The sequence below is a fragment of the Lepisosteus platostomus genome, chromosome 8 (genome assembly GCF_059453375.1).
Source record: "Lepisosteus platostomus isolate fLepPlt1 chromosome 8, fLepPlt1.hap1, whole genome shotgun sequence".
Classification (NCBI taxonomy): domain Eukaryota; kingdom Metazoa; phylum Chordata; class Actinopteri; order Semionotiformes; family Lepisosteidae; genus Lepisosteus; species Lepisosteus platostomus.
In genome coordinates, this window is record NC_142618.1 from 42,453,992 (window position 1) to 42,470,065 (window position 16,074).

At 38.1% G+C, this 16,074-nt stretch overlaps 1 protein-coding gene across 13 annotated transcripts in view; it reads right to left on the bottom strand.

Annotated features, from left to right (window-relative positions):
* LOC148657359 (uncharacterized) overlaps positions 1–16,074 on the bottom strand; it is a 97,715-nt gene that overhangs the window by 21,019 nt on the left and 60,622 nt on the right. For 9 of the 13 annotated variants that reach the window (XR_015940949.1, XR_015940947.1, XR_015940946.1 and 6 more), the window contains 2 exons: positions 3,482–3,620; positions 2,916–2,973 (listed from right to left, as the gene is read on the bottom strand). The exons of 2 other annotated variants lie outside the window; for them this stretch is intronic. Coding sequence is in view for 4 of the 11 variants with exons in the window: in XM_088643501.1 (XP_088499627.1) it covers positions 2,916–2,973; positions 3,482–3,620 (197 nt within the window). In the remaining 7 variants the exon portion in view is untranslated. The remainder of the gene's footprint in view (positions 1–2,915; positions 2,974–3,481; positions 3,621–16,074) is intronic. 2 more of the 13 variants (XM_088643503.1, XM_088643502.1) reach the window with 1 other exon arrangement.

Consider the following 16,074-nt stretch of genomic DNA (forward strand, 5'->3'; position numbering starts at 1 on the left):
TAAGTCCCAATCAACTTGAGAGAGCCTGAGCAAAATCTGCCAAGAAGAGTGGGAAAAATTGCACCAGGCCTACGTGCAAAGTCAGTAGACACTTATTAAAAAAGATCTGAAGCTGTAACTGCTGCCAAAGGTGTTTCTACCAAGCACTTCACGGTTCATAATAATTAAACAATCAACATATTTAATTATTTTTAGCTTTAGTGTTCGCCGGCATCTATCATAATTTATCTTAGACGTGATCAGTTTCTGCCTTCAGGTTATGAATAAAACTGAGTTTTAAAAAATGTGTAGGCATCATTTGGTAATTTTATAAATTTGGACACCATAGGAAGGATCTGAATACCTTTGTAGGACACTATATATAAATAGTTGGCTTAGTCTTGCCTCCTTTTGCACAATAAACGTGGTCACTTCCCCCTTTCCTGCGCCACAAGGCCCTGTGAACATGAGTCCAACGTTAAATTCATGCAATGTACTCTCATCCTTCCCTGGACAACTTTTAAGGCAGGAAGAAAGTCTTGCTTAATACTTCTAAATCTGAACCCGTAACTGCCCAGACAATGCTTAACATTTCTTAATGTTATCCTGTGAGACATCAGTGAGTGCTGCTTCATGGGTTGCTAAAGACTTGGATAAAAATACCAGTGTCTGGATTTTAAAAGTGAATCACTGGACCCAAGATTCACATCTTCTGGTGCTCCTCTATCATATATGAGGAACAGAGGTGGTGATTCAAAAATGCAGGCACTGGCTCAGTACACATGGCTCATGTGTAGACAAACGTATTACAAAACTATAAAAAGGTTACAAGGTAGCTTGCAATTGTAATTTTGTATTAAGTGCGCCTTAATGACAATTACTGGTGAATCAGATAAACCTTCCCAATCTGCATTTCCGAACACTGCCACAAGCTGCTGACCAAGAAACCCAAAAGGCATAGATCAAAACGACAATGCAGTAAACCATATATTGATCACTGGCAAAATGTTAAACATCCCCACAAAATAAGGAGCAAAGTTTTAAAAAAAATAATGGATTTGCTTACATAATTTAAATGTCTTTAAATTTCAAGAATTTGTGCAGACGCCATTATGAAGGTTGTCATGAGGTGGTGTTGCTACAGTAAGAAGTGGCACCTGCAGTAAATGAATTTTGGGGCTTGTCAGTGTGGAGTCAGAGAAATGAAAAGGTCATGAGTGAACCCTTATTTTAACTAGATCAATCAAACCCTGAATAATAGATGAATAATCCCTATCGGATTCTGAATGGGATTCTTATTGGGATCACACAGAAGTTTCTTTTTTATACCAGATGATTATCTTCCTGCTCTGACTGTGTAATAAATCACTTAATTGTTCGTACTACTGTGCGACAAGATGTGAAAGTAAAGGATAATATAAAAATACAGGTGCAGTGAATGTTAGGTACAGAGCAGGCAAAGGGAAAATATATGCAAAGTGTCATTTGTTTACTGTAACTGTCCAGCAAATTCTGAAAGACCTAAAACTGTAAATTAACCATCTCCGCAGTAGGCCAAATCCTAGCAGGTCAGGATTAAAAGTACAACTCCAACAATGATGCAAGAGAGGTAACATAGCTAAAACACAAACAAGCTTATTCTGATATTATATTGCTCACTTCAGTGACAATCACAATTTGACAAATCAGAGGAAAATACATGTATTGGACAGATGGTGAAGAAAGCAAGTGGGTGTATCTGGAGTATGGAGTATCTGTGAAACAGTACTGTGCATTACACATTTTGTTAATGACTTCATTTTTTAATATATTTAGATAGGTTCTTTCTTTTATTTGACTAAAGCAACATGAGTAAAGTACCTCGCTTAAGCATACACCACCTCTGTCTAGATATGAGTGTGAAGTCCCTCAACACCATCCTGCTGCTATGCCATTGAGCTCTTAATTTTGTTCATTTGTATTAATGTTTTAGCAAATTCTATGTGGCTTTTGTAGGAAAAGGTGTCTGTCAAAAACTAGAGAGACTGGCAAGCAAACCGTTTTCAAAACTGGTTTGAGCGAGCACTGGAAGAAAAAATCACATATCTGATGGAAGCACGAAGCTGAGAAATTGAATCTAAACTGAAGTTGCTAATCAAAATCAGTGATATTTCACAAAAGCTAGACTTGGACAGGAAATTAAGAAATTAAGCACACTAGTGAAAATGTTTAACATTCAAGGTCTGTGGTTACCGAGAAGTAGCTTTGATAAATTGTTCACATTCAGGCTCAGTCAGTTACAAAGACCTTGTGGAAAACAATGACAACTTTAGTGCTGTTGAGGTGCAAAGCTGTAATGCTACATACTATGTGTTAGGCCTCATACTCAGAATAACCCAATAAACATCCATCTATCCATTTTATAACCATTTTATGCAATACATTATCCATTGCAGTGCACACACAGACACCAACACACACACCACAGTCAGTTCTCCCAGAAGCCAATTGGACTGTGGGAGGAAACTGGAGCACCTGGAAGAAACCCATTTGAACCCCAGGAATGCTAACTCATCTAATACACAGAAATAGAAAAATTAAGGTTAAAACAAACTTAGAAAAAAGTACATTTGGATTGGCCTGTTGCTCCAATAGGATGCAAAATAAAAGTCAACTTGATTTAAGAGCAGTTGTTAGCATATAAAAATAATGGATATAAAGACATTGGTAGCTATTTGATAAAAGATTACTTCCATTTATTACTCAATGGACAAGTCTGATTTGGTTGTTCTAGATAGATAGATACTTTATTGATCCCGTGAGGGAAATTGCAGACTTGTATCTAGTATCACAGTTCAGTCTTACTGGGGTTTCTTTTTTATTGTTTGGTTTCAAAGTACCTAAGCTTTTTAATTGGGAATCAAATGTTCATTGCAAAATGATTGAACATACAGTACCTCATCCTGACAAATACCACTCTGTGTGCAAGGTGAAGGTTCATGTGCAGTTTCAGACCTGTGTGAAACAAAACAGTGTGAGTGTCACAACAGAGTTTTTTAAACTTCACTCAATTGTGGTCTCCTGGTTGCTCAAGTCCCCTCTTAATGGCAAGCCCTGAGACATTTTCAGTCATACCTGAGGTCACTCACCTGACAGGTTCTGCATTCATTGCTTAGTTTGTTGTTACTTTTTCATTTAAAAACATCAACACATCTGAAAAACTCACCATCCCCACAGCTAAACAACATCCTGTTTATACTGTCTTGTCAGCAGGGGGTCTGAATGAGTGTTCACAGGAAAATGCACATATTTATTTGTCAGTTTTAACTTCTACAGCAATGTTAAAAAGATCTACTGGAGTTTGCAAGAGGCCTGTGTGATCCTACTTGCTGAAATCAGGATGATTCAGTTTCAGTTTCCTGAGATTACTCTGAGAACGATAAATGTTCTTATATGACACACATGGTTCACTGTGGTTGGAAATTATTGAAAACTGAAAACTGCAAAGTGTGTATTAGCTAACCTTGAAGTCCTGGGAGGGGATCAAGCAGGGGTTGTCCCCAGACTAAAGGGGAAATGTGAGTAATAGTTTTTTTGTCAGTGCAGTCTTTCTTGGCCCAAAATCCCCTTGGTATCTGCAGTACAGCCCCCAAAGCTTCATCCTGAAAGGTAGGAAACATGATAAAATGTTTAATAAAATGGCAACACTTCTCTATGAAAACTGCAATGATCACCAGTACTATTGCTGTGGCACCCCACAATTCTGCACACATGGTAAAGATAATTAATTCAAACCTCATCATCAACAACACATACAGTATAAGTAAATATGTCTAGCCTGCACTATGAAAATGTAGGTAACGGCACTAGTCATTTGTTTCAAAACTATCTTCTAAACCATCATAAGTGATTAAAGACGTTTCACACCAGCCATTCATATTTTAATGTTCATCACCTATTGGGAAGATAGCATTAGGCACACTTATTACATGTAAAGTTTTTATGCAAGCTGCATAACAACCCAAACATAAAAGTATAATTAAAGGTTTGTGTAACAGTCTCTTAAAAGTCATGGCAGCAGGTCAAGCTTTGTCTTCATGGTCAGATTTATCAGATTTATTCCTCTTGTGTTAAAAGGGAAAAAGAACTACATTCTTCTTTGTGGAAGACAAGGCTTTTCTTCAGTCGACTAGTCTTACAGACTGGATCCAAAGCTGAGCTAACAAAAAAAAGCCTGTAACCCTTCTCTACATGGTTAGCTGCCCTCAGCATCCAATTGAGTGATTCTGCATTCCTGACATTCTCATGCCAATCATGTTGGTCAGTGAAACTCTATTTCATCAGACCTACAAAAAACATCTTTATCTGATCACTGCCACTTTTCCCTCTACGTTTTGTGAAGTAGTTTGTCCATTCCTTTGCTTACAGTTACCTTTATTTTTGTTATTGGGTCCTAAGGTGTCCATCATGTGTGCTAAGTTACAAAAGGTGAGGTTATTCAGGTTTCTGTGTAATTTTGGATGGCAAGCTTTACAGTTAAGAAAAACGGTCTTTTAAGTCTTGGTTATTTTTTTTACATTTTTTCAGTGTGTCTTGTAGATCAGACTTCCCTTCAGTATAAACAGTATCAGAAGAACCATGTTTTTCATTTTACTTAAAAAACTATAACGTCTTATTCAGTGTTCACTTCACAGGTCTTCAAGTACACCTCCTCAGTTTACACCTCCTCTTTTTCCAAATAAGAACACAGCTAAAGATAGGAAGTGAATTTAAATATTTTTTTCAGGACACTGATTTTAAGACTCCAAAAGGCAGTTTAATCAGTTGTGCTTGATTTTGTCATAACAATGTAAATGACGTACTTGGTATGGTGTAATAAACGATTCAAATGTGTCTGTGTCTTTTGATTAAACAGCAGCATTTAAATATGCGGTATGCGATGCCTACCACAAAGTCCAAGTGAGTCACTTTTTTGGACAGTGACCTATAGTTTGCGCTCGTATCTTCGCATCTCCAAGATAAAGGTATCATTTTCTTAATAAAGAGATTCTCCCTAACTGAAAGTAACTGAAGTGTCAACCTCGCCCCCAGTTTTATTATCTTAAGAAGCTGGGAAATATAGAACTAAGAACAAGTCTCCAACTTCTGTTTCATGAGCACAAAAATGGATATGAACAGTTGTTTATGATGCCTTATGATGACAGGAAACACAAGTAAAGTCTAATTGAAAAATAATTGAAAATGAAGAGGGGGATTTTTGTGTGACTTGTATTTAGTTTTTTTGTACCACAACAAGTAAAAGAAATGCATTGACTCACTAGACATTCAATGATCAGTTTCTCTGCTACCACAATAGATACTATAGGCAGAATGCTGACATTTAGCGTGTTGAAGTAACAGCAATGACACCTTTCTGAATGTACTAAATTGAATGTCACCATACAATTGATTTAGAAGAAGAGGAGTTACACATCTTCAACATCTTATAGGTCGGCACCTTAAAAGAAAAAGAAGAAAACATAAAGGATGGATTCAGGCTGTACCTGTCTTTAGCAGAAAAGAAAGACTGGCACTAGAGTTGCTGGGAGTGTATTAGGGAGATGTCAACAGAAGTTACGGCCATTTGGTCCTTCCACACCACTCCATTACAGTACTTTAATATAACCAAAATTGTTTAAAGGTTCCTGTTGATTAGCAAGTGAATAATTTAAACGTGCTCAAATTTGAAATGATTTTCCCATACTAGTGTCAACTCTTTTATTGTAGTTCCCCATCACACCTAGTTACACACGTGTAATTAATGGGTTTTTGGTTTTACTTCTCGTTTTCCACAGGCACATAGTTGGCTGCATTTCAACTAAAGGCTCTTAATTAACACATGTTAAGAGCTTAAGCAAAAAAGGTCTGCCAGGCTTAGAGTCAGCAGTGTCCTCCTGCCTAGTTTGGAAAGATTTTATGCTTATGCAGTAACCTTAAAAGAATTATGTGCTTTTTCACAAAGAGAAAATATGGTACCTAAAATTTCCTTATTTCATTTCTGTTTCCCCTTAGTTATTGAGTAGAAAATAACTCCTTTGCAGTTTGCTTTATCCCAATAAACTAACTTCTGCTAAAAGAAGTTCTTCTACAGCTCTTTAAATCTTCCACAAGGAAGTGTAACAAGAAAGCCCTGGTTTGTTCAAACTCTGCAGCCTCAATATTACCAGAGAGAAATAGATACCAATCACAGAATCAGGTACTGAGGAAAATATAACAATGTTCCTCAGTACCTGAGGAAAAATTAAGAAAATCACAATTACAAAAAATGTAAAAAATTACAATTGCGTAGTAGATGTAGTACTTCTCCAGTACTAAAAAAAGAAACTATTTCCATGAAATCCTCTTGAGAACAGAGTTCGCAAAGTGAGGTGGTGACCAATTAACTGTGTTTCTGTCTGAAAAACAGCCAACAATATCCCCTGTTCCAAATCTATAGTAGTGGAAAGCTTTGTGAAACAATGGCTCCTTCATGAATGAAAAAAAATCTTATACCTGTACACATATTATCAAAATGCCATATTAATATAGCAGCAATGAACCATATTTATTAGTCAATGATCCCACATTGAAAAAGCACACTGTACTTTATCAGACCTCTTGCTGTATGGATCTCAGCGTTCTCCGGCAAAACACTACACAATCGCCCACCAGCAGAAATAAAAAGGGGAAATAGAAACCCGATACTATGGTACTTGTAAGCTCTTTGTTCTTTATTGTCGTTCCCTTTTTTCTTTTTCATTCACCCTGCATTCTCAAAGCCCCCGTTATACTCGGAAAAAGAGATAACACCATCTCCATTAGGGAAATTGCATCCCTGCTGATGGTACACCACCTTGCAGAACAGCCCTTCATCCCCAGCTGAATGTGCATTACCTTTGATAACATATGTCATCCTTCGTAGTGTAATTCAATTCTTCCACAGTGAAAGATGTCTATCAGACTCCAACATATAGATGGCTGTAGCACATACTTGCTCAGCCCTGAGGTTCTATGTGATGGATGCTTGCAGCCAGTTCCACTTTAACCTTCAGTCAAAAGCGCTTTGAAGCCTGGAAAAACTCTTTAAATTCTATTTTGTTTTAATCGAAAAAAAGACAGGAAGAAATCTCTCCCTTTCCATTACGTTCAAGGTTTTTTTTTCTTTTCTGGCAACAACTAAAACAAAACTTAGGTTAATTCAGTTCCTTATTCTGATGCTAAAAATATTTGCTCAAAACAAAATCAGAAAACTATTTTTCATGTTAATTTTTTAATAGATTTTACCTTGTTCCTCGTCCTTGGTTCAATTCCTCATACGCTCTTTCTTCAAAGAAAATATAAGTTTCAGACAGGCTTTTATATTTAACATTCTGCTGGGCTGGACAACTTCAATGGCCAGAATCTCACAGTACTGTCCTAGAATATCATAAGCCCCAAAAAAATGTCAGTAAGCCAGTCTTCCGCCGTTTAAAAGACTATTTGTGTGAGTTGTGAGAATAAAAGCATCTCTCCAAAATGTGAAAGAAAACTGTACTACCAGTGTCATTGTTATAAGATGTGATATACTGTATACAGCAAACTTTCACCTCTTATTCATGAGACCTTCGTAGCCATTCTGAAAATGAAGCAGTCATGTACAGGCTCACCTAAGCTATTGTAACTGCACAGCTATAATGTGCATTTTGCTATAAATAATCTGTGAAAGAAGGTGACCAGTAGACACAAAAACATATTTTCACATGAGTGTATATTTTTATATAGGGTTAGGTTTAAGGTCAGGGTAAGAGGTTTGCTTGGTAGCTTGGTGTTGTGTTAAATGATCAGTTTTAGACATTTATGTTCAGATAGTTTATGCAGCTGTCTGACATCCTTCGTAAGACAAGTACCATAAATACTCGAACTCAATGAACTATTAACAGGTTATTTGTAGCCAGAGAGGAATGAATTGTTGTCAATTAAAGGAACAAGAACCATTAAAAATACATCTCGAGAAAACATGGAGCCCACATCATGCTGAGATTCTTACGTCTCAACTAGGAGAATGTACGAACTGATGACATAACATACAAAGTATTGCAATTAATTAAAATGTGTTATTCAGTATTAAAAGTTTTAAACAACCTTTCCATTCATCCATCCTTTTTCTAACATCTTCCTACAATTCAGGGACACAGGGAAGCTGGAGCTGGATCTCAGCAAGAAGCGGGTGCGAGGCAGGGTACACTGTACCCTGGATGGGATGCCAGTCTATCACAGGGCTGACAGATTCAAACACACACTCACACCAGGGCCAGTGTTCTCAGAAACCAATTAACCTACCAGTGACCTACCCAGTTGTCTTTGGACTGCAGGAGGAAACCATACAAATTCCATGCAGACAGCACCACAGGTCCGGAATCACACCCAGGCAGCAATGTTAACCGCTGCACTACCACGCCACCCTAAACATCTTTTATCCTGAGAAAAATAATACCTTTTCGATAACTTGAAGCAACCTCCAGATTTTAGGATGTAACCTGTGCGAATTCTGAAAAGAAAATCATTTTAGTATTTTAGATATGTTCATCCGACAGAGATGAATATCTCAAGAAGATCCTTCATTTTAAACCAAGGATGAGGCAAGAGACAAGTACAGAGCCTGAATACAACAGAGAAACTAAGTATAATATTTTAAAGCTTGTTTTAAAAGCCATTAACAACATACATCAATTATGAAAAAACCGTAATTGAAACAGCGATCTGGAAAATACATATTGATTCAACAGAGTATTGCCTGAAGCAATCTGAATTAGTCATCTTGCTAAAGGGGACCACAGCAAAAACCCCTCTAGAACGTGAACCTACAGCCCTTCATTTCAGAGGCCAGAGCTTAATCAATCCTCCCCCAGTGTGAAACAAACAGTGGAAAATCTCTGTGCACACAAACCAAACTGCGCTCAAGAAACCTATTATCTATTTTGTACTGTACTAGACTGGACATGATAATGGAAAACAGTGGCAAATGATTATATTTTTTTTATTTTTCACTTCTGTTGATACAAGACCAGTGTAGGACATCACATTTTTATCACATTGTGTTGTGTCTCATGGCAGGGATTATGTTGTGAATATTGCCTCACGAAATACACGAAAATACAGAAACACAAGCTGAATTGTAACTTTTCAATAGCGCATAGATTTACTTCCAGAAGAGCACTTCGAGGAGTATAAACCTCAGGAACATCAAGACATGCAGAAAACTCCATGCCTGGGACCCAAGTTTAAAAACCCATTAGCTAATCTCAAGAGGAGCAACCCCTTCAGTAGTTTGGGACTCCCAAAGGGTCTTTCTCGTCAGTGGAGCCACTTCACATGTCAAGTTAATACTGACGTCAGGGGAAATCTGTGAGACCACAGCTGTACCTCTGTGCAAATGCATCTCCACTCTGGTGTAACATGCAAAAAGATTCAAGGGGAATTTAGCTTTTTGCAGTCTTCAGACCGAGTACAGTATTTCCACCAGTGTAATTCAGCAAAATCTACCCAAAATCTATGCAATGGTTTTCCACTACTTCATGCAGGTTTTATACTGGATGTACAACTCTTCTGTAAACAGGAAACAAAAACACCTAAAGATAAATCAAGCTCACATAATAAACTATTAATATTGAATAGTATAAGTGGGATAAGTTTAAGAAGAATGGATAAAATATCAGCTTTGCCCAATATGTAGCATCACTCCCAAAGCCTGAGTTTCCTACTTCATTTTAAACTTTAAAACCCTATAAGATGACAGAAACAGTTGCTCAGTTCCATATGCCTCTGTAAAATGTAAAAGTATACAGCAAGTATTCCATGCAAAGTGCATAAAATGTGCATTACCAGACAAAGGTTGTTTTAAAGAGCTGCCTCAAAGAATATAAGTAATTAGAAGAGAGCATGTATGTAAATCTGAATGAACAGTGCACTCTAAATTTAAACCTTCAGACGTCACTTAATGTCTGACTCAACTGACATGTGATGGCTTTTGAAGGAAAAAAGAAGAAATAGTTATAGGCTGACTTAAACGAGCAATTTGAGACTTCTTCCTGTATATAAAACATAAAATCCTGCATGCCACAATAAGCAGTATACAGTATACTGTGATACCAAACTGGGAGGCATGGTCTGGGATTATCAAAGGAGATGTGCCTTCATGAAAATAGTTGCACAAAGGCAGTAATATGGCACAAAACAGTAATTATGTACAGTGGGAAGAAAATAACAATAAATAACGACAAAAAGCTAGTTCTGTCTCTGCTCTAAACTTTCTTCTCTATGACTGGTTGGTGGCTAAGCTGCATAACAGACACACAGTCACAGACCAAATTGTAACTTTTCTCCCTTCTGTGAGCTCCCCTGATAAAAATCTACTCCCAGCAAATAGATAGTTGGTGCACCTTCACTTCCTGGTTTAAAACTACCACCTAGCCGATCAGTATCGCTGGTCAGGTCATGTAATAGAGGCCCACAGGTCATCCCCTTAGCCAAAGGGGAAGTAAGATGACAGAACTTGTCCATACTGTCTTCTCCTCACACCACTCACAATGCCTGACCAAGGAACAACCATACCAATGTCAATAGAAACAGGTATCCTGTCAACCTCTTGGGCCTGCACAGGCATGTTTCCTGGTCCAAACCTTGTGACACTGGGGTCCTAGTGACTCTTACCCCCTTTCTCTGAGGGGGCAGTATTTCACCCCTTTTTCCCTGGAGCTGGGATGAATAGCAGCAGTTTTGAACAGCCTTTCCTGGCACTCGTAATATTGGCAGCAGCATTCCATTGCAATGTTGCCCAGTAACAAGACTGTCACCCCTGTGACCCTACAGACACCTACTGTAATTACTGCCAGCCTGACTGGGCTTGGGCCAGGGTGAAAGTGTCCAGCCTTTCCCCTTGCTCAAATCTAGCCCATGGTGTGAGGTAATCTCCTTGTTAGGACCCTCATCCTCACTTCCTTATTTGGAGTCTGCAAAACAGCAACTAAGCTAAAATATCTCTATGCTGAAAAGAGAAGAAAGAAAGCACAACGTTTCGGCTGTGGAGCCTCACACCTGAAGAAGGCTCCACAGCTGAAACTTTGTGTTTTCTTTCTTCTCTTTTCAGCATGGAAGTAACGTTTACTTGTTCCTTTGCAGCTGCAGCTGCATACTGATGCAGCTACTCACCTGAAGTAAATTTACTGTAATAATTAATAATAATAATTGCTTACACTTATATAGCGCTTTTCTGGACACTCCACTCAAAGCGCTTTACAGGTAATGGGGACTCCCCTCCACCACCACCAATGTGCAGCATCCACCTGGATGATGCGACGGCAGCCATAGTGCGCCAGAACGCTCACCACACATCAGCTATCAGTGGGGAGGAGAGCAGAGTAATGTAGCCAATTCATAGAAGGGGATTATTAGGAGGCCATGATTGGTAAGGGCCAATTGGAAATTTGGCCAGGACACCGGGGTTACACCCCTACTCTTTTCGAAAAGCGCCCTGGGATTTTTAATGACCACAGAGAGTCAGGACCTCGGTTTTACGTCTCATCCGAAGGACGGCGCCTGTTTACAGTATAGTGTCCCCATCACTATACTGGGGCATTAGGACCCACATGGACCACAGGTTGAGCACCCCCTGCTGGCCCCACTCCAGCAGCAACCTTAGTTTTTCCCAGGAGGTCTCCCATCCCGGTACTGACCAGGCTCACACCTGCTTAGCTTCAGTGGGTTGCCAGTTGTGAGTTGCAGGGTGATACGGCTGCTGGGTATACTGTATATACAGTATGACCTGTCTTGATTTACAGGTACGTTTGTACTGCAGTATACGGTATGTATGTAAGGATGACAAAGTGGTGAACTGAATGCATGTGAACTTTAGGAACTATTTTTTAAAAATAACTGGTTTAGTAACTTGTCTAAAGAGGATGTCCCTGTAAGTTTCATACTTAAGGATAATTGTTAATCGGTGTGCAGTTCACGATAAATTGAGCCATTTTCTCAAATATCTCAAGAGTTTTGATCCTTCAATACAGAATTACTGCAGCACACCTGACTATAGCACTTGATTTGTATCCTTTTCAGGTTTTTGATTGATTTATTTGTTTCATACTCTTACCCTTTTCTGGGGGATGTTAACTCAGGCTGCATCTTTTAAGAATAAGAAGTAAACTCATCCATTTAACTAAAGGCAATTTGTACAAAAGACTAAAAACCCATGCATTGGCATAATGTTTAAAATAGTGTTGGTAAGACAAATATGTCACAAAAAACAGTGTTTAAAATTCAAAAAGAACCCCACCCAAATAAATCAACTATAGGGCAGATATTCTAAATACCTTTGGATGTTATTATGCAGGATGTGAGATGGATGAACTTTGTCTTTATACTTGTACAATTATTGCCCCCCTTTAAACACATGAAAAGGAAAACCATTTTTCCCAAGCAAACCATTCCTTTTCACTTGAACATTTTTTTACATACTCCATCATTTTTAAAGAGTAAAACTCAGTGCTTGACAGCAGTCTCCTGACTTGTTCAAGGTTTCTTTTTGCATTCCATTGAGAAAGAGCTTGCAATTTTCATTCAGTAGGGGATCATAGTTTGATCTGGGCCAGTCCTACATTGCAGAAGATGAAAAACAGCGTTCTCTCTAATCATGAACTTTCATACAAATATGTACTGTTCAGGACCTGTGAAATTCATGTTGTGTCAGTGGGAGAGCAGTGTGTCACTGCAGCCTGCCTATGACAAAGGTAATGGATAATAAGCAAGAGAATCAATATCCACTGTTGCTCAGTTTATGCTGCAGAACTCCAGCTGAGCCACAGGAATCTGCTTGTCAGAGAAGAGATGTTACCTAACTGTGAGTAAATGGGTACAGTGTACTATTTCTTCCAATATTATATCGCAGCCAAAAATTCTCTTCCAGTTTGTTTTCCCCTTTTTTCACTTTTGTTCTCTGGTGCCCCCTAACACAGCATCACTTCAGGCGTTTTTTTTTAACAACAAACATCAATCAGAAAACTGATTGAAAAAGCTTGCAGACTCTGGTTATTGCTCTGAGGAATTGGTTGGAGAGACTGATATAGAACCTTATACACAAAACCAGATGGAAAGAGGAAGCAGCTGTAAATAAGGCATGAACATTGCAACATTCTCCATCCTCAACTTCGCATTCAAGTGTGGAAGAGTGACTCAGTCAGGATGTCAAAGAACAGTTCTGGGACAGGAAAATATTGTAACAACAAGACTATTATTCCTTAAAATAACAGAAAAAAAAGTCATTTATATATTTGCTTTATTTAATTCATCGTCCTGGAACACAAACAAATGAGGGCTGGAGGACCAAACATTAAAAAGTTTATCGAGAATAAAACGTAATAAATACTATATCTATACTGAGTAGCAAAAGATATTTTAACACTCAATGCATTTTGTGGATTTCACAACTGAGGGACTTTGACTGCTATGTAAACACCGCAGCACCTAATTTCTGAGGCAGATGACTGGACACAGATGATGTGATGATTTAACCTGTTGAAAGTCAAAGTAACATCGGGGAACCAATGTGACCCACTTGTCAAGAAAGCGATGCTATCATGCCTTTAGTATATTGGAGGCAAGGAGTCAGACCCCACAGCAGAGCCAAGTCATCTTTAGCGCTGAATCAAGGTTTTGTGTGGACCACCCTGGTGGATGTCAGTGAGTGTGACGTTATGCATAAGAACATAAGAAAGCTTTGAAATGAGAGAAGGCCATTTAGCCCATCTGGTACGTTCGATGGTTAGTAGCTTCCGAGCGACTCAGGGATCTCATCCAGCCATTTCATGAAGGAAACCTAAGAACTGGCTATAAATACATGGCGAGTAGTTTGGTCCACACTCCAACATCTCTTTGAGTAAAGTATGTCCTATTCCTAGTTTTTTAAACCCCTTCCATGTACTTTCCATTTGTGTCCTGTGGTCCTTGTTTGACTATTCATTTTGTCCAATAAGATGACTTTGCCAGTGTCTTTTCTTGCGTCCTCAAGTCCCCTTGTAGTCTTGTCTGTTATTCTGACTTACTCTTCAAATAAGTTTTATAACATATCACAGAAAAAAAAATGCTGTAGAAAATTTTACTTTGGCTACAATTTACACAACAAATTTATAAGTTATCAAGACATACGCTTTTTTTTTTTCTAACCACCGAAGACCAGGAAAGGAAAAAATGACACCGGGCTAAAGCACCTGTTGAAATTCCCATGATTAAAAAAATGTGGCTACAGAAGGAAAGACAAATAAAAAAACAGAGCTCTGTCATGCGTGTCTGTCAACGGTACTAAGTATCAGAGTCAGTAAAACAACTGCGGATACGCCCAAGCTCCTGAAAAGAATGGAAAAAAAGAAGTTAAGTGTGCCAAGACTTTTTTTTATTCCTTTCGCAATCCCATTCGGGGTGGTGGTCTAATGAGCTGTAAGTTTGCCAAGTACCGCAGTCATCAGTGAGCAGTTGAAAGGAATCCTGCCATCCAAATGCCTTCCTACTGATGAACCTCTTCAAAGGACGTTAGGTCTTGGACTAGAGGATGTGTCTGCTTAGTCAATAAACAGAACATAGTGGCTTCTGTGATGCAGGGAAGTAAACAGGACATTTTCCCACACCATCCAATGGCTAGCGAACCAGTGCTCACGGATGTTCAATATGAAAAATTTAAAAAACAGCATAAGAGACTAATAAAGTTACACTACCTCATTTCCTCAGCATTCCTTCAGCTAACAACACATCTGCTGATAAAATAAAAATGAGCAGGTTGAGCACTTTCAAGCCCCATTGTTACTGTTATTAAGTGTCTTAAATATTGAAGGAGCCCTGATATGCTCAGAAGAGTTCTCCTTTCAAAATACTGACAGTTAACAGTAACAAAACAAATAAAGAAAAATGAAGAAAACAATAGTTGTAATTAAAGGACACACTGAAAAGCAGATTTCATTCTTTTTAATATTAATAATTTTCTTGTATCAACATTGTATAGGATTACCACCTACAGTGTACATGCACTGTATTTACTTTAGGATAATAAAGTAATGAAAGCTATACAAGAAACTGGGAGAGTAAAATGTTTAGCCAAAAATATTATATAAATCAGATACTAGAGATACTAAATACCAGATACTAAACAGTAGGATATTTTACATTTTTAATAGGATGATAGAACAGATTCATTTTAAATGGAAAATACTGCAGCAAGTATTTATGTTGTGGATAATTGGATTATTTAATTAGGAAAATATTTTTTTATTAAAAACAATACTAACAAAACACTTTACAAATAACATGTAACACTATATCGTTGTTTAATAGTCTGCACACATGTATTATGCTTATTCATGTTCTCTTAACAGTAAACACTGAAAATAAAGTTCAGCCTTCCCTCCTAGCTCAAACGGAACCATTTAATAACACACTGACACTGAATGTCAACCACTCTGCATCAGGTCCTGATCACATATGGAGATTTGGTAGCCACATGCCCTTACAAATGCCTACAAACAGTGGGGCACAAATTTCATAAGCTGTTGACAGGAGTATGAAGAAATTTGAAACTATAAGCCTTTTTAATGTTTCCCACAGATTGAGCAGATGTAGGCAAAGTTAAACTCAAGTTCATCCTAGATGTCATCAGTTGATTATTCTACTGTTGACTGTCCAAAACAGCCCATATCCTTAAGCTGTTTAACTCATTCATTTAACAAAGCACAGCACTCATACTGTACATTTCTAGTTGGTCAATAACAAAATTTGTTATGTCACAAGTCCAGGTTTAAAACCCGAGCATGTACATGTTAAGGGTGTTTCTGTAAGGGCAAATAGTAAAGTCAGGTTCCGCCCTTCACATCACAATACTGTGATTCAGCCATTAATCCTCACCAAAACCACAGTTATACATGAACTAAAAGATCTGAACTAAACAAAGGAGTCCAAATTGTTAAAAAGCTTCCAATAAAAGATAGTGTGATAGATATACAGTGCCTTGCGAAAGTATTCGGCCCCCTTGAACTTTTCAACCTTTTGCCACATTTCAGGCTTCAAACATAAAGATATAAA